At 44.9% G+C, this 18,752-nt stretch overlaps 3 protein-coding genes and 1 non-coding gene across 12 annotated transcripts; 1 reads left to right on the forward strand and 3 right to left on the reverse strand.

Moving 5' to 3' along the window:
* Positions 1-112: 112 nt before the first annotated feature.
* Positions 113-8,541, reverse strand: LOC125762219 (mitochondrial proton/calcium exchanger protein). Of its 3 annotated transcripts, none has more exons than XM_049424072.1 (6): positions 8,069-8,541; positions 2,301-4,159; positions 1,989-2,234; positions 1,806-1,910; positions 1,481-1,729; positions 113-1,060 (listed from the first exon to the last, which is right to left on the reverse strand). In XM_049424072.1, exons 1-6 carry the CDS (start codon positions 8,133-8,135, stop codon positions 848-850), a joined length of 2,739 nt encoding a protein of 912 aa, XP_049280029.1. In that variant the 5' UTR covers positions 8,136-8,541; the 3' UTR covers positions 113-847. The 3 variants fall into 3 exon arrangements, with proteins under 3 accessions (XP_049280029.1, XP_049280028.1, XP_049280030.1); XM_049424071.1 differs by having other exon boundaries at positions 113-1,063; XM_049424073.1 differs by lacking the exon at positions 8,069-8,541 and adding an exon at positions 4,330-5,075 and having other exon boundaries at positions 113-1,063.
* A 333-nt stretch (positions 8,542-8,874) lies between these two features.
* On the reverse strand, positions 8,875-12,660 carry LOC125762226 (uncharacterized). Its single transcript, XM_049424084.1, has 3 exons — positions 10,953-12,660; positions 9,921-10,278; positions 8,875-9,847 (listed from the first exon to the last, which is right to left on the reverse strand). Exons 1-3 carry the CDS (start codon positions 11,249-11,251, stop codon positions 8,978-8,980), a joined length of 1,527 nt encoding a protein of 508 aa, XP_049280041.1. The 5' UTR covers positions 11,252-12,660; the 3' UTR covers positions 8,875-8,977.
* Trnak-uuu (transfer RNA lysine (anticodon UUU)) lies at positions 10,447-10,519 on the forward strand. Its single transcript has one exon. It is a non-coding gene; the product is annotated as a tRNA-Lys (tRNA).
* A 750-nt stretch (positions 12,661-13,410) lies between the features above and the next one.
* Positions 13,411-18,645, reverse strand: LOC125762230 (zinc transporter ZIP13 homolog). 7 transcript variants are annotated; one of them, XM_049424093.1, is made up of 5 exons: positions 17,086-18,435; positions 16,932-17,021; positions 15,854-16,450; positions 14,763-15,308; positions 13,411-14,689 (listed from the first exon to the last, which is right to left on the reverse strand). In XM_049424093.1, the coding sequence occupies exons 3-5, from the start codon at positions 16,065-16,067 to the stop codon at positions 14,355-14,357; spliced, it is 1,095 nt and encodes a 364-aa protein (XP_049280050.1). In that variant the 5' UTR covers positions 16,068-16,450; positions 16,932-17,021; positions 17,086-18,435; the 3' UTR covers positions 13,411-14,354. The 7 variants fall into 7 exon arrangements, with proteins under 7 accessions (XP_049280050.1, XP_049280046.1, XP_049280045.1 ...); XM_049424089.1 differs by adding an exon at positions 16,641-16,844 and having other exon boundaries at positions 16,926-18,435; XM_049424088.1 differs by lacking the exons at positions 16,932-17,021; positions 17,086-18,435 and adding an exon at positions 18,474-18,645.
* Between the last annotated feature and the right edge of the window lie 107 nt (positions 18,646-18,752).

Consider the following 18,752-nt stretch of genomic DNA (forward strand, 5'->3'; position numbering starts at 1 on the left):
ACCTTATCCCGGGTGAAATACTGTTTCTTTATATTGCTCAATTATTGTTTATTGATTTTGTAATTTCTTTCACTGTAATAAGTAAATTAATATTAACAACCATAGTCCAATGTTCCGCGTCAACATTTCTAATAAATTATCCTTTCTTTTTTTTATTGTACATTAGACTTATTTATGCGATCGTTCGTTTATTACACAATAAATTTGTTGGTTTTGTAACCCATTTGCTTTCTTACAGCACCATTTGTGAAATGGAATCTACCATCACCATCATCATCACTTCGCAGTTGTGGCTGTTCGTGAAGGTCGTTATTGCTGCAGACACATTTTCAACGCCAACGTCCAACGTTAAGCATCGTCCTGGCGTACGGACGCACCACAGTGTGTAGAGGAAACAAAAGTAAAATAAAACATACAAACAGGCAATGTAGCGTGTATGCTCGTGACGGCAATCAGCAGGACCCTCATCATCAAATCGTATTGATCGATTCAGAACGTTCGCTTGGAATCATACTCTGGAACGCGTGGCTTAATGCACCAAACAACAGGGGGAGAAAAGCAGCTGGTAGTAGTATTGCAAGGCCGGCAAAATATATTGCATTGATAAACTTCACTGGTTATGTCCTTGTGAGGATGTAAAATCTTGTTCGTGCTTGACACTTTTCACACTTTCTACAGTTTTGGTTTTCCGGTTTACATTTAGCGCATCGAAGATGGAGGTTCTTCTACAGAAGACTCCAACCGTTTTCTTAAAGAATGTCGTTTGCTACAGACGCAAACGAAGCACAGCCTGACGGAGTTGTACTGGTTCTAGTGGGGGGGTACTAAAAGCGCGCTATCCTATTTATTAAATCATTTTGTCCTTGGGTGCGCCGGTACTCGAGTCGGGCCGTGTCGAATGCTGTGTCGCTGTCGGTGGTGGCACTACTACTTCGGTGGTTCCTGCTGCTGTCGATCCTGTCGCTGATCCACCGGTTCCATTAATACTGGCATTTTTCTTACGTTCCTCCACCACCTTCTGTAGTGCGTCCGCATCGATAATCGCTGTACCATCGTCAAGCTGCTGAGTATGAGCAGAGAAAGGAATTCATCCCATGAAACAGCAGTTTTGGAATTAACGCAAACATATATGGACACACACACAAACACATGGCCACACAAATGCACGTGGACACAAGAGATGCGGTCCGGTGTTTTTTGCATGTTTTTGCCTAATCGGTTTTGGTACGTGTTAAACACTTTATGAGGATTGTGGATGAACAAAAAAACGTCGAAACTAAAAGAAGCTTAAGATCGTACGATCACAGAACTATTCGTCACTTGGTTGCCCACCGATCGACAGGAAGTAAGCAAGGGCAGAATTTCACTCTCGCGATCCTCCTCATTTCGGTGGCACCGACGAGGACGTGGACGACGACGGGGACGATGAAGATGGTGGTGGCGTGGTAGGTGGTAGTTGAGGCATTGCATCAGAACTGACCTGCTTCGTCGGACTAGGTGGTGCCGCCAGGGCACTCAAATCCGTCGCCTTATCCGTAAGCTCGAGCAGCTTTTCCTTCTCCTTTTCCTTCTGCTCCTTTTGTTTCTCTTTGGCTTCCAGGCTCTTGGTAAGTGCCTTCTCGATCTTGTCCTCCGCCTCGAGTACTTCCTCCTTGTCGAGCAAATCGATCAGTTCGTCCACCTGTTTCGCGTTCAGCTTCACATTCTCCTTACCGATCGTTTCAATGACCTAAAAAGGCGGAAAAGAGGAGTTAAATAATGATTTACCCGTGCAAACATATTTCCCTTCCAGAGTTCTAACTTACCTTCAGCACATCCTCCACCTTAATTTGACCATCCTGATCATCATCGATTTTGCCCAGAATCTTTGAAATTTGATCTAACCGCGAATCATCGGTAACATTTTGAATCTGCAATGGTACACATATACAATGTATTAGAATCCAGGTTAAAAATTACCAAAATCATAATAAAAGCATTCATCTCACCTTTTTAATTGCGGACATTAGTTCGTCTATTCGCACCAGTTCTTCGTCTGCTGCCTGAGGCTTCTGCAACTCTTCACTCTGTTCGGCCGCATGCATCTTCTCCTTTAGTTGCTTCTCCTTACGCTCCAACTCCGTCATTACCGTGTCCATCCTGTTGATCATCGAGTTAACCTTCCTGAACAGCAATTTCGCGGCACGCGATTCCTTCACCTGTACCTCCTCCTGATTGCGCGCAGCAGTGACAACCTACAACCGATTCATCAATAACGTATTTTCCACATTTACTTCCTTCCTCTTCGCTTTTGTACTTACCTCTTGTAGTTCTTGCACATCCTCCTGATAGTCGGCAATCTCTTCCTTCAGGTCCCTTATTTCTTCCTTCTCGACCAGCAACGATTTCTTGTCCTTGCTCAGCGTACCAAGCGCATCACCGAGCACCTCCAGATCTTTACTCGAGATCTCCGGCACCGTATGTGGCTGCGGTGGAATCTGATCGAGCACGATCGTACGGATCGGTGCGGGAGCGAAGATAATTTCTGGCTGCTCCGGAACGGTCGTGGTGGTGCTCGGTTCCGTGCCCACCTTTCCATCGGCCGTCAATACCGGAGCACCATCGACCAGCTCCTGTTGCTCCTTTTGCTTTTCCTTCTCTTCTTCGCGCTCTTCCTTAATCTTGCGTTCCTCCTCCTTGATTACCTCTATCTTCGTCTTATTGTCGATCTTACCCTCCCGTTCGCCGATGGCGGCCTTTGTAACGGTTGCCACCGAATCGGGCAACGAGGAAATGGTTGCCTTCAGTTTGTCGCTCGTGGTAATGTTCTCCGGCAGTACTAACGCACGCGAAAGCAGCAGCAACGATGGGGGAACCTTTTCGTTCAGGCTCAGGTTGATCCATTCCTGCAGCTGCGACTTTAACCGTTCCTCGGAGGCACCGTACGCACGCATACCGCGCGCTCGGCAGGCCGCCTGCAACTCGGACAGATTCAGCGATTCGATACCTTCCTTCTGGATGGTGCGATCATCTGCCGCCAGGTTGCGCAGCTTTAGCCGCAGCTGGAAACGAAGCAGATTGGACGTACCGATTGGCGATACCTCCAGCACACGGCACAGTGCCTGAAGCTGCTGCCGCGTTAACGAATCGAGCGTAATTTCGTCCTCGAATAGTTTGGAAAATTTCAATATTTCCTCGTTCGAAAAGGTAAAGTTTTCCGTCGTACGGATGCGCGTGAAAAACTCACTGAAGTCTTTGGCCGCCTGCGACCGGTGCTCCTTGTTCTGTACCGCCATATCGTCGAGCGTTTTCTGCAAGAACTTGGCCATCTCTATCTTTACCTTGAGGTTTTGCTTAATCTTATCCTCCCGCTCCGTGGCGGTTTGGAAGGTGGATGGTAACATGCCCGGGAACAGCTTGATCGCGACCGGTAACAGCAACTCCATAAACGGTACGATAATGAACACCGAGAACGGCACCAGTCGGAACAGATCGGAGGTCGTCCGGATAAGTAGTTTGTGTTCGCGACGGGTTAACGTTTTCCCGTTAAGTACACGCCACAGCAACTTCCGGCTAATGTTGATGTCGATGAACAGCAATCGGAACCCGTGGTAGTAGTGCACCAGTTCTGCCCATATACGCTGCTGGAGCGTTTTCTTCACAACCGGTGCTGCCGCTACGACCGCTGCTGCTGCTGCTGGTGGTGTTTGCGACTGTTGCTCTGCGTTTGTTACAGTACTGCCGCTTGTGGCCGATACGCTGGGTGTACCGGTACCTGTTCCACTGTCCGAAAGTACATTTGATGTTGTTGCTGCTGTCGGTGCAGCAGTACCAGTGGGGGCTCCATTCACTGCCCCATTGGCCAGCTGCTGCTGTTGCTCTTTTTCTTTCTTCTTTAACGTTTGTACTGTGACTTCAACCTTGGAGGACGGTTGGTCCTGAAGCCAGCTTGTGGTGGAAATGCATCTGATCATCTGCGGTGTCAGTGTCCCACTGCCACGGCCATATCCAAGTGCATCTAGCAGTGGTAAACCACCATTGCGCAGTCCAACCGGTAGTGTCCTGCTGTTGGAATTTGCGCTGAAGATGGTGCATGGCTGAAGTAAGCTGTCGTACTGTGCGCTTATAAAAGCGACAGGTTGTTTCGTTCGATAGCTGACAAACCGTACCCGTGCGTTTGCTGTAGGAAAACGAAAAAAAGTCGATTAGAATTAGTTTATCACAAATTTATTATAAATCGAAGAAAATATTTAAACACCAACATCAACCGATAAGGATTAACACTACACTAATCGCTCTATGCATCATTGTTTCGTTTGCTTGCAATTATTTAGACCAGATCGCCCTTACCAAGATGAACCGGTACGGCAAAGTGGCCCAACACTAGCAGCGCCATCATTGCGTCTTTGTGCACTGGTTTGTAAAATCGGCGGCACTTAAATCCGCGTACCGCGATCCAGATAAGATGAGTTCGATGCGATTTGCTGTTGCAGCACGATGGGTAGATTTGCCACCGCGTAACCACTACAGCCAACTAGAAGACACATGAACGGTCAACAGGACACAAGCCAGGTGAAAGTCCGGATCTTACTGGCGTCTTAACCTTGTCTCGATTGTAACTTGGCAACTTTACAAAGCGAATGAGCAAAAGAAGATATTTGCAAAAGGGGAAAATAAAATGAAAAGATCAATGGAAAAAATGTTTGATCTTTAAATTTTCTATTCCACTTTTCTTCTACACTATCCGCTTGCAAATTGCACGTATGATCGCGGAGCTGTTAAAGTAATCTGTGCGCTTATACTGGTGGAAACCCTACGCGATACTGATGAGACGATCGACTACTGCCGGTATTGATGACCGTCTCCAAGCTTAGGTACACTACCTTCGTAGAGTCGTCGTTGCCGTCTCTACGCCAGCGGCTGTAGACAGCTAGACGACTTGACGGGGCACGGAGATAGATAGCATACTTCAGACATATGTGTGTTGGTAGATAAAAGCATCAGCTTTATTTATAATTCGCCTTAGTGTGCAAGGACCGACTCTTCTACTAGCTGGTCAGGTTTTTAAATGTTATGTAGAAGATTCACATTGACTAGAACATGTTTAAGAAGATCAAACATGACGCTAGCTTATTTGTCTGCTGAGTACACAAATAAGATTCCACAGTTTTTCTATCGGGCAAATGGTAGTATTAGTAATGCATGCCGCTATTATGCCGCTAATACATAGGATAGAATCTCGCAAAAAAAACAACAAATATATTCTATAGGACACTATCGATAATTCCGTGTTCTTTTTAACAGAAGACAAACAACAAAATCTCCGTCAAGCTAAGATCAACCTTGACAATCAATGGTCCTCGTGTTGTTGTTATCATTGTATTATCAACAAAACATGTTACTGTTATCATCAATTTGTGATAAGATTTTAAAAGACAAGGCACCCAAAAACTTGTCGTCGATCGTTAGCTTTCATTCATCCGTTAGTACAGTCTTGTGAAGCTGTGACTAACAAACAAAACGGAACTTATGTAAAACTAAAACACGATCCACGATCTCTCGCTACTATCACCGATTATATGGACCGTGTGAAGAATAAAGCAAACACAGTGGATGTGCTCCCACATTTGCGTCACAAGCGGACGACATAGCCAGTCTCATTCCGGTCTATTTCCTACGCTACTCTTGGTAGACGATTTGTCCTGCCGTGTTCATGGTTCTTCTGTTTCATTTCGCGCTTTTTGTGTCCAATTCATGTACAACATGCCGCTCAAGACAGTCAACTCGCAATTCTTGTGCCCGGGTGGCGGTTTGAAATGTGTCTCTTTTTCCTAAAAAAAAATAAAAGATTCACTTAATGTAACGGCAGCACATAATGTGGGTCAACAGTTCAACGTTCTCGTGGGCAGATAATGAAACGTGATCATACAAAATTATATATTTGCTACGATCAACGTAGCGTAAAAAGGGAAGAAAGCGCATGTATAACTGCACGAGCTGCAGAAATGCAAAACCAGAATCACAGCTGAACTCTTTGGTGGAACCTCCAGCGAAGGTCAGTGATGATAATTATACGAACTCGTACGATTGCTGGTGTCAGTTTCACCTTCTTTCTGGTGCGATTCAGCTCTAAGCTACGCAGCTCACAACCGATGCGGGAATGGAATCACAGCCAAAACGTGCAGCGAAAAATGTGCGCATGTGTATATGGTAGCGCAGAACGCGCAGATAGCACGCGCCAGTACCGTGCATAGAGTGGAAAATAAGGCGAAAAATAAAACCAAATACACATTCTACTACAAGCCAACACAGCAACAGCTGATCGTGAATGATCGGATGGTGTACCAGCGCACGATACAAGTGTTGGTGTGTGATGCAGTGCCATCAGAAACCGCGAAAGTGGTCGCAAATGTGAAGATGCTGCTGAAGAAGAAGGAAATCTCATCTCATCTTACGCTACACGTGTGTATTGGTGTAAACGTGCGCTTCCAACACGATTAGACGAAGGCGCACAACTAACAGATGATTGTCCCCCAAACCCGTCACCATTTGTCGTTTATAATCTTTCCCTCGCAAACGTATCGTCTCTGTGTGTACGGTACGATAAGTGGGAAACAAGGAACGGATAAGGGAAAATATAACACTGCAACATGGCAAGTGCAATGTGCGCGGCAACCGCGAAAGAAAGAAACCATCAACGGAACTGATGGACGATGATCGTTATGTCGGGCCTCCTGTCCGCTTTTGTATCGACGATCATCGTTTCTTGCATTCGATTGGCAACGGGATTGATTGTTACAAAACTGGCCCTTTAACTTTTCCTTCCGCTTGATGTGTGGTGGTGCTGGCATCCGATCAACCGTGGCCTAAAGCTGGTTGGGCAAAGATCAACGATGATTTGTTTTCTAATAATAACGATTGCTCTGCTGCATTTTAGGCACTTAGGGAAAAGAAATTGGCATAAAAGAATAATATTTATCCAAACAATCGATTGAAATATTCCCCTTCTGGATTATAAAAAATAGTTCCAAATGTGTCATCGTTATTTTTACGAGACATTCCCTGACCCTGTTCATTCATCCATTATCACACGCACCAGATGAAACAAAGAGCAAACACACTGTTCTCCACGCGATACGGCCACGGTCATGGTCCGTCCGGTTGTAACGCTGTTGTTGGAGTCTTTTTCCACATACATTCCTACAGGTGTTAGTGTGTCCATTAAAACGGGCTTTGTGTCTACAGCTTCCGCGATCGTACGATTTGCGATCGAAGCGCTCTGCCCGCTACTCTTTATGTGCTGAACTTGCTGCTTTTTAAACCGGTTTTCGTTGAAAAGAAATTTTCACCCGGTTTGTTGTGTTATTGTAGGAGCATAGATGATGTTTGCTTGTTTCAATGAGTAATCAAGCCTCAAATCTTCACGCCACGCTTGAAGCTAGATTGCATCATCAGAATACACTAATGTACCAAATATTTCGAAACACTCGACAAAAATAATACGTGTATGATGAAATTTTGCATACTTTCCGCAACCGCGTGTTAGCGGAGTTGCAATCGTTACAAAGTTCAGCGCTTTAATGCGTTAACCCTGCGCGAACTCCAAAGCAGTTTTATGTTCTTTTTTAAGTCTCAACCGTATCGATTCACAAGCCAAGAGCATCCGAAACATATGAACTTGACCGACTCACACACCACCGACGGAACGGGTGTGTGCGTAAGTGTACAACAAAACTGGGGACGCGCATTGGGGTTATTTTCGGTCGCGTCACTATCGCGAAGATCCGCTACGCCCGTGAAACCTTCCCAGGCGACACCGTTATAGGGTGCCGTCCACATGTGCCCCCCATGCCACACGTCAAAGGGCACACCGTCAGGATGTACGAAATGTGTCCACGCCAGTCTACAGTGCGTTGTTTCATTACGTAAACGAGGTGCGATTATCGTCTAGAATGAAAAGCAAAACCTCTACGATTATCTGCATCATACCCCCCCATACCGGCCACATGTTGTGTGGTTGTGTACAGTGGCAAAGGAAACGGAAGAAGTGACACAAACCTGCTGGTGCTTACGCGTTAGCTATACTTACGATGTACATTCCGGTAGTAGCGGTTCATGCCAAACAGCTGACTTTGGTTCCGAAGGAGCGCACTCATGATTGATCGCGTTATTAGCACTACACTTGAAGAATAATTGCAACTATTTCCCTTTATGTAGCTAACCACGCCACTATACACTGCCGCTACTCTGCACAATCGAACCGGTCAATACTTTTGCGTGAAGTGCGATGTAAATTTTGGGGTTCCCTTTACAACACACTCTTCTCTGGCCGGGGGGGGGTTTGATTATGTTGCGAGAGATGATTGCACCACTGTAAAATTTCGTTTCCAAAAAGGTGTACAAACTGGACCGGTGTATTTGCACTATCAGAACCACTTCAGCGATCCCTATTTTTGATCGACCAGATATTGTTCACGGTGGAGAGGGAAAATTTCCATCTCCAAGAAAACATCCGACTTGGTTTTGATGATGCACGGGTGTAACGTGAAGGGAAATAAAAAAACAAAAGAAAGGAACCGTACTTTGACAATCAGCTTTATTTGACAACTTACCGTATCTTGTTTATAGTGGCGGTTTGGCATCTTCAAACATTCAAATCTGGTGGGGAGCGTCTGTCTGTTCATCGAAACGCTTCAGCCATGGCGGTTGGTGGTAGGCGCACAAATAAAACAGGAATTGTTGGTCGTTTATCTTCTTTTTTAATAATTAGAATACTAAGACTATAATAAATTAATAGATATTGCATAACCACATGCAGAACACGTTTCAAACAATTTTTCAAAAATGATTACCATGAACAATCTTTTTTTTTAACAAATTTTCCCTTCAAGAATCTTTTGTTTAAACATTTCATATATTTCCTACATCAAAGGCATTACAACTAGATACCTTAAGAGCAATTATGTACAATCACTAACTAAATATTAAGTTACAACGCTTAATTCGCGCTTCCGGAAACGTTTGCTCTCATCCCACCTGCCGGCGGTATAGCCCTACCAAACGTCCAGTTAAGCCACGGGATCAACCGGGCGTAATGTTTCTTTATCTGCGATCGCTTATTGTTACGGGAAGGATCCACTTTCGGAGGCGTACGACGTCGGTTCCATGCCTCGAACCGATTGGATACGGATATCTCGGCCACCTCGTCGTACTGTACGCGATCGGTTAGATTGTACCGTTGCAAACGCTCATATACGCGCTGCTGATCAGGATCGTACAGTACCGAACTGGCGTTAAGTATCGCACTCAACTCTCCTTTCGACCAATCTGTGCCACCGACTCGTATTGTATCATTTTGCGCGCTTTCTTGACCTTCATTAACCGTGACAGGGACGGCCGGTGTTGAATTCAACGCTACTGGTAGCGGTAATTCTTGGAGCGTCACCTCAGACTGCGTTGGAACCAGGAACGGATGAAGCACGTGATTTTCGGTGTTATTAGAGTGTAACACCAGGTACGGATGAAGCTTTTGTTCTGTCGCTGTATCATTTTCAGGCGGCACGTGAACATGCAGTACCGGAAGTATGATACGTAGTGGTAGTTCTAGTTCCGGTCCGGTGACGTTAAGGTCGGGAAATGGATCTACATTGTTATTATAACTTCCAGGCCTATCTCCACCGGAATCACCTTCATCGTCCTCTTCCTCACTGTACGGTCTTACACTGTCGTTATCCTCCTCGTCCTCTCCCTGGTTGGCAAACTCATCGGACGCATCTTCGTAGGGTTTGGTATCGTTCAACGAACTTTCTTCCACGGTTTGTGAAACTTTCTCATTATCCGCCAATGTTGAGTTTAGGAAATTTTCCAGCTGAAAAACAAACCAATATGTGGTAAATCTATTTCACAATGGTGTTACCACCTTAAGCCTTAGTGAAACCTACCTCACATTTACCACACGGTCGATCGTAGAATGTGGATAGAACGGCCGCCTTCACGTACGCGTACTGTATCAAGCTCCAGGGTGGCTGTATTATGTACGACACGCGTGAGCAACGATCGATGACGTACACCTGGAACTCCCGCAGGCCGAATAGCGCAAACGTCCGGTTCGCGGTCAGACGGTTCGGGTAAACGGTAAGATTGTACTCGCCTGCCAGCGATTGAACGGTACTGAAGAAGTTGGCAAAGTTGTAATTTTCCAGCTCGTACCGTACGCGATGCAGTGAAGCACTCAGCAAAAACCGTACCTCATCTCGGTACTCCGCCTGGCTTTGGAACATCTGGTAAAGGTTATGATAGCTGACAGGGGAGAAGAGTGGATGAAGAAGAGCAGAGTAATGAGGTTATACAAAGTGGATGTTAATTTTGCCTCATGTGTTACATCCGGAGTCGATGGCGAGATGAAATCATCCACAGCGCAGAGGAAGAAACTGACCGGCATTAATAGTGGCGCCCTGTTCTCCAGCAGCCCGGATAGCTCAGTCGGTAGAGCGTTGGACTTTTAATCCAACGGTCTGGGGTTCAAGTCCCCATTCGGGCGAGGGGGAGAAATTTTTTCGATTGTTTGTTTAGTGCTTTTTGTTTGTTGATCTTCAATCATGTTAGCAACGCAGCATCTCCAATGGTGTGAGAGAACAAGAAAAACTGAAAGTGCATCGGCCGCGATCGGCTGGAAATGAAATTTGCTGGTACACGAGTGCAGTAATGATGATTACGTATGATGATGATCATCAGATTTCCAAACAAAATTTCGAATAATAGGAGCTCTACTTTGAAATTTATTTTTTAATGCACATTTTCGAAAAAAAAGTTGTGAAGCTTGCAGTGGGGAAAAAATACATTTCCATGATCTCGATCATCAGTTTAGTTAATTTTTCCTATTCTGAATCACTGGCTAAACCTTTTTACCGGCATCTATTTATCACTTCAACCTATAAACACCATTACTTCCACTACCAGCATCAGCTACTTACTACTTAATCTGCTCGCGATAGTCAATCTTGTTGTAGAAAATCGGATCACGATCCGCAAACACGCGTGGCGTTTGCACCGGTTTCGGCGGTGCAACATTATACAGGACGGTAATTTTACCGAAAAAATCATCCGCCCTATCACCGAACTCACGCTCCAGTGACGGTCTGTCCAGGGAACTGCACGTTTCCAGCTCCTCACTGATGCTCATTTCCTGGGAAGCTCCCAAACCACACCAAAACACCAGCAACAGGCTAAAGATCACTTGCGATCGGTAGATCAGCATGTTGATGACGATCATGCCCTAACACATCAAGAGAAAGTCCAATATCAATAATGTCTCCGCACGCAATCGGTACTGAAAAAACGTTAACGCCACCCTGCGATCGCGATCGCCACCCGGTCCAGTCGATCACTGGAGCCTGATCACTTGCAACTGAGCAAAACCAGAGCTAGATAGAGGACCTGGCCGTACTACGCGTTGTACACCGGAGCGAACTAGAGCGTGAATGGGTTAGGGCCAGAGGCACCAACTATAGATCTGCGCCGCAACAACTTCTTGAGATGAAACTTTCTCGCTCACGCTCACCCATCTCTTAGTGTTCCGTGACCACCAACGCATCAACTGGAGACGGTATTTCGTGGTGGGGACACCGGGAGGCAAGCAGGCAAGGAAGATGTACGCGCATCTTCACCAAAGTTAGCCCCTATAAATCCCGTTTCTGGTTTGGACGGTGGTCGGAGATGCAAGGTGTGTGTTCTAATATCTGGTTTTGAATCATTGCTGCACATATCTCACCAGGTTTTCCTGGTGTGCAGTCGGGTGCGTGGTGGGTCCAGCGTGGATCAAGTTACGCATCGGAGCATTCACGTGTTGCGCTTGCGCGCGTGCTTCTTAAAAGAACTGGTGGAGAACTCTGCCGCGGACAGACAGGGGAAAATAAGGAAGAAACATAATACACACACCCATACCATTCCCGGATTGTTGTGAGTTCCTTTACATCGCTTATCCGCGCATTTCGGTGCAACATATCAATACGCGAACTGAGATACGATCTTCAAGCGTATTCGTTGCGCGTACCTGCGTAGATCGTCGCGGCATTTTGCTTTTTCAACTTCTGCATCACTCCTCAAATTTATGTGTCGGTTTTTGGCGAGTGCTGTGGAAATAGAGTTTCTTCAAGACTCGTATGACCTCCTAGTGCCTGCCAGTGTACAGCCATATAATTGCGACACTTTCAGCCAATAATATGCTTAATTAGACCAAAAATTGTAGTCATTTGAAAAAAAAAACGCTGCTCAATCTTGTGTTTGTCCATTCCATAGGAACTAGAAGCATAGCGATTTAATCACCAAGACCAAAAAGCGGACAATTGTACGCAGCACGGAGAGACAGATACGCAGCCACTTTGTTGCAAACTGCTCCAATTCTCAGAAGATGAGCCGAGGAAAATAAAAGCATTATTATAGCCAAACAATCGACTTCAACTAGTTCGCGGACCGGTTCGCTGTGTTGCCCCACTCCTTACCATCTTGGCGTTGCACCACCATTCCGTCAGCTGACCACGCGCGACGCATATGAAGTGCTGCTGCATCTTGTTGGAAATGTGCATTACCCCCGACTGCCAACCGTTTGCCGCTATTAGTTCATGGAAAGTCAATTCGAACGATTAAAACATTGCTGCCGGTTACCGTTGGTTCGGATCATGGTGGTAGGGGAGTTTCAATTGCTCTTCGATTGACTCATATGGGACGCTGGAGATATGATGTGCTGTGCGGTGAACTAGGCATCTGATATTGCTCTTCATCTCGTTGCTGTCATTCCTTTCTCCGCTGCATTGGCGATTACCGCGACGTAGATTGTTTAACTTATGGTTGGGTATAGGAAGAAATTAAGATGCACATGCTGGAAAGGCAATCTATTTCCGTCGTATACAACTATGTATAATTGATTTCAAATAGACTGGCTAGATTGATCCAGTTGCGGGGAAAAGGTAAGAAATATATGGTTTACTATTTGACAAATCTTGCCTTTTTCAGATCAGAACCGGCAACGAAAACCTAATCCATACAGGCAACGGTGCAGATAAAATGATTATTCTGTTCAATTGCACCGATGCTCTTCATATGATTATGATACTTGGATTAAAAAATAAGAATTAATGTATAATAACACAATTTCAATAAAAGCCTTAAAAAAATGTTGGAATATTTTCTAACGCAATTACATAAACTCTGTCCCTATATTGAGTAATAACTCCCATGTGGAAACTCATCATCCGTAGCCTATTTGACAAGCGTGAACAACAATTGAAACCGAAAGGTCAGTGGTTCGAGCCCACGCTTGATCCTTCCCATCACTCTATCTCTTTTACACCAAACGGGATGCAAATTTTGCAATAAAATTTTTAATGTGATATTTACAACAAAACTGTTTGTTTTTTTTTTATCTTGAGATAATTTCCTTTTCATACTGGGATGCATTTATTTTGCCAATTCGTATGCACACCAACATGTAACAGCCCTTCGCACCAAGTGTAGAAGGTGTGCACGAAAGCTTCTATCACAACCACTCCGTCTATCGCCCTAATTAGACAATCGTGAACCAATTCTACATACTTGCTGCTGCTCACATTACCCAGCGGTTGGGAAGCTCGAAAAATAATACGACTAGTAGTAGTAATAGTAATAGTTTTAACAGCATAATAGTATCGACCATAATGGTTGTCTTACTTTTGTTTTTTTTTTAATGGGGAGGAGAAATTTGTGTTTGATTGTTTTGTTCAATATAGTAACTCTGGTTTAGCCGGAAAATGTGTTTCCTCCGAAAATCGAAGGCATCAATCCTTATATATGGCATCGTCTAATTTCATCTGTGATTCTATCACACACCGTTGTCTCTGGAATTGACTTCACTAAACGCTTGTAAGGCGCGATAATCAATCCAAACCCTTTCTCTGGTCTCATTTTTATCTTACAGTTACTAACTGTGTGTGCTGTTTTTTTCATTCACTTACACACTTATCGTACTCTATATAGCTACTAAAATTAATTGTGAAAAACCTTACAGCCAAACTCTGTTCGTGTTTCGATGGATGACGCATCAGTCGTATTTACAATCGTGTTGTGTACCCCAGTGGATCAGTATGGTCACTGTAAGGGCGACACAAATTCGACACCAGACAACCGCATCGTGCCAGTTTTACTAACCATATAGTGTTGCGTGTGTTTTGGGGTCGGTTGTAAGTCGTGCTTTTTGTTTTTTTTTTACAAGACAAATTAACAATATCTACACACTATAAACGTACCGCCTACCGTGTATATATGGTATGAAACAGGTGACTATATGCAACTTATGTTTTGCCGGAAACCAGCCGTTTCTTTGCGTTGTCGTGTTGCACACACTAATGTTCCAAGTAGACGGTCATAAAAGCCATCAGTCCGATACCGAGCAGCAGAGCGGCAAACTGTTTGAACGATTCCCAGGGACTGGATTCGTCCAGCAGATCTGGTAGCACCGTTACGAGCGCAATGTGTAGAAAGCCACCGGCAGTGAATGGTGCGATCCATGAGGTTTTTGCCTCCAGTGCTGTGGTTGCACCGCTTCCACCGATTGCGACCAGCGCTCCCAGCAAACCGGCACCGGCCGTAAGTAACTGAGCCTTGGCAGCATCCCAACGGCTAAACCCGGACCGCAGCAGGATCGCAAAATCGCCCACTTCGTGAGGAATTTCATGCACTGTAAGAGGGGAAAGCGAATGTAATGCAAATTAATGAAAATTCTACTTACACAAAAAAAAGGTCAAACTTACACAAAATAGCAAACGTTGCCAGCAGACCGTGCTGTAGCGAAACCAGAAACGAACCGGCCACTGCCAATCCGTGCGTAAAGTTATCGATCGAGTTAGCGAGCAGATTCAAATATCCTGCCACCTTTCTGTGGCCTGCCTCATCGCGTGCTGCCTTTTCGCCGGTGCTGTTACCAGCCAGGAAGCACCCATTCGGTACATCCTCGATATCACACGAACCCTTGCCATCGCCACCGCAAAGACCGACGAAACCTTCCGGCAGTTTGCCACCGCTGCGGCGCAACAGACAGGTCGCTATTTCGACACACTTGGGCTGCGGGTTTTGCTCATCGACGTTCGCGTAGCCGGAAAATATTTTTTCCACCATGGTGAACAGTAGCAAACCGGATAGCACCCACAGCCCGCTGCGGAGTGATGGGTGACCGTCGGTCTGCGAACTGGCCGCTAGCTCGTGTTCCCATGTTTCCGGCAGCAGGTGTAGAAACACATCGCCCAGCAAACCACCGACGGCGAAGCTAAGCAGTATCTTCAGTGTCTTCGATTCGGCCGCTAAAATGAAACAAATGAATAACACGCGTAATGAGCAAAGGGGTGGTACGTATGAAGAGGGAATGTTGAGGAAAAGATGATCTCGTTGTTGTTCACTGCAAGATGGCACGTCCCGTTTGACGATGCACGATGAATCAATAGAGATAGGGTTGTATAAACGGGAGCCGATGATGATGATACGGTTGTGTGTGTGTGTGCACGCGCAATAAACACGATCAAGGGATACCGATAAAGGGGGTCATAAATTAATTCTGCTTCTTACACCCTTTCGTGGTGCGGAGCACTGATTGTTGAAGCAAATAGAATGTCGTGCAACAAACGCACTAAGTAGGCCGTTAAAAGTGCATGATCATAAAGATCATATCAGGGATTAATGTTTGTTACGATCAATCGTTTAAAATTGATTTGATTTCTTAAGAAAATGAAAATACACTTCAAACAATAATTAAACATTGTATAAATTATTAAATTCACTACTTGCACTTACAAATGAAAACTTCAACAGAAAAAGATAACAAATAAAAACACATGTCCGAAATACTTACGATCACTTAGTTCCGATTCCTTTCCATTTTTCGTCGCATCCGGTATGATAAACATGGGCAGTATACCGGACAGCCCAATTAGGGCGGATCCAAGCAACGAATATACCCATGGTATGTATCCGAATGAACCGATAAACTCTGGCACGTATTGATTCATCTCCCGATACAGATAGACGAGCGTATCGTCCAGAAAGCTGTTGGTTATGTTCATCATCCTTTAAGCCGGGTGTGTAGCACTTTGAATTGTCCGTTCAACTAACTGGTACACACAGGTTTTTGGGGTGGGGGCAACCGTTTGAAGGATTGCTGTTGCTCTCCCGCTGATCTTTAAGGTATTTATTTCCCGCTGTCCATTCAGTGTGGTTCACAATTGTACCAATAGAAACAGGCGGATGATTTAGACGCTGTCACTGTTAATTTCAAAGCTGTTTGGGCAACAAATATTTGCACTGTTTATGACCGCAGCACGGTCGTATCGTGGCACATATTTTTCGCTCCAAAATCAATTCGAATGAATGCCGAAATTGCAATTAGCAGCTTACTGGCGGGTGGTAGTTTTTTTTGTGTGTCTCTCGTTCACACGTTATACACATTCACCTGTGAAGTAAATAAAAGCAAAAAAAGAAAAATTATTAACAAACCGGTAGAACTGGACAAAAAATGAAGCGTAAAAAACACAATCTAGAACACACAAAACCATCAACCTTTAATTTAAGGCGAAGAAGCAGAACCACCAAGCCACAAGCCGGAACCGGTGGAACAGAGTGGAGTGGAGTGATGCACGTACCCAAACACACGGTCTTGTTGGATTGGCTTGTTCTTCACTAATGACACCACCAGCTGATTTGGTTGTCCCTCTTATCGATTTCTGTAAACGAACATCCCCCCAAGTACGGGGGTCCGGATACACAAACGTGTACACCACACAGTCGTGGGATGATGCGGGGGAACGAGTATGTCTGTCTTGCCGTACGCACGCACACAAAACGCCCTTTCGATGCAAGCGAAAGTGATAAGAAACCCGGTGAGACGTACGATCATAAACATAGTGATTCTTCTTCGGGTGCAGTACCTTTACCGTTCGGGTTCTTATCCATCGTAACAGCATAGCACAGCGATACTTGACGATAGGCGCTCGGGAACGCGTAATAACCTGCCCTATTTAATCCTGCCGAATGTACAAACGGTATGATTCTTTTGTCACCCACTTTACATCTGTGCGTTCGCTCAACTTGGTATGCGGACCGATGGGTACAGATGACTTCATCCGGTATGCTTCACGTCTTATCTGCCTGCGAATTCTTACCACGAATATCTGTATTTCTGTATATCCTATTTTCACTGTGTTTACAGATAAGTAGACAAAATATCACTGATGCAGGATCGTCATGCAGAGCCCTGCTTGCGAACGATCGCAAAACGTGTTTGGGTGGCCTTCAACGTCGCGCCGCAAACGAAGGCAGAGTGAGGGAAACATCAAACACGGTGCAGTAATAGTGGTGTGTAAAACCATTTTTCTGTGCACGCTGTTAAACCATGTAAAAACCAGAGGTAGCCGATTGCGCGCGCGCGCGCGCCCGTTCGCATGTATGTGCTGGTATATCTATTCGTTATTGCGCACTAAAAACCATTTCTTCCTTTCCTGTGCCAACCACCCTTACCATCTATGCCGTACATAAACAATCTCCTCCGTCAAATGGTTCGGGTGCGTGTGGGAAAAGGGAAATCATAGCAACCATTTGCTGCCGTCCAACCATCGACAACATGTGGTTTCTTTGTTTGCTCAACCATGAAAACCATCTAGTCATCGTATCGTACGCCCCGTCGTCCAACCAAGTGGGACTGGGTTTGTGTGGATGTGTACGTGTGTGTGTGTGTGTGTATTTAAAGATGGTTTTCTATGGTTTTCTATGACGCACCGTACGATGGTTGTGCTTTGTTCCCGTGAGGTGGTTTTTGCGCTGATAAGCTGCCATGACAAACAGCAGCAGCCACAGCACAACCATTTCGCATCACCATACTAACCATTATTTTACGCTTATCACTGCGAACGGTTGGATGTGGTTTCTGGGATGAGTAATAGTATTTGTAGTGGTCGTAGGTGGTTTTAATGATTTTGCATTCACAGATGATAACGGATGCAAGTGCGGTTGGTTTGAGATGAAATAAAGCGACATTAAGCGACGTCCTTCGACTGAATTATGTGAGGTTTGTTTTTTGTTTTGTATCGGGAAGATATAACGTTGCCGGTAAACTGTAAATTGATACCGCAAAGATAAACTATACCGTTGGCGCAAAATACCGTTCTGTTTCCTAGAATGGTATTTTCGTTCTGTAGAGCGGAATAAATTAATGCGTTTGAGCAAGCAAACAAACAAACAAATTAAAAAAAAAACACGATATCCTTGAACCATGTCACCGATCGTGTTCGAGTCACAGATATACCTTATTTGCGCGTTCTGGTTCACCAGTATGGTACCACACGAGCATGAAACAACAATTTCTCTCAACAACAATCTATCGTTATATTCGAAAGAATCGAAAAGCAATAAAACACGGAAGCTGGAAGAATGTTTTACGTAAACCACCCACACGTATTTATCACACCGGAAATACGTACCATTCGCACCAGTCAGCTCGATATTGTTGTACAACCAAAAACTGGTAAAATGTGAAAATCTGTTAGCACGTTTACGAATGCAATTTCTATGAGAATTTATACTGACTGCATTTAATCTGCTTTGCAACTTTTTTATATACGAAAACGAATGGTTTGTTGTGACATTACAATCCAAAACATCTGTGGGAAACAGTTCATTTGACGTTAGGGCGGTACCCAAGTAACAATATACTAGTTTGACAGTTACACAATTGAGGCAGTTAATTAACGACAGGCAGT

This window comes from Anopheles funestus, chromosome 2RL (assembly GCF_943734845.2).
Source record: "Anopheles funestus chromosome 2RL, idAnoFuneDA-416_04, whole genome shotgun sequence".
NCBI classification, from domain to species: Eukaryota; Metazoa; Arthropoda; class Insecta; order Diptera; family Culicidae; genus Anopheles; species Anopheles funestus.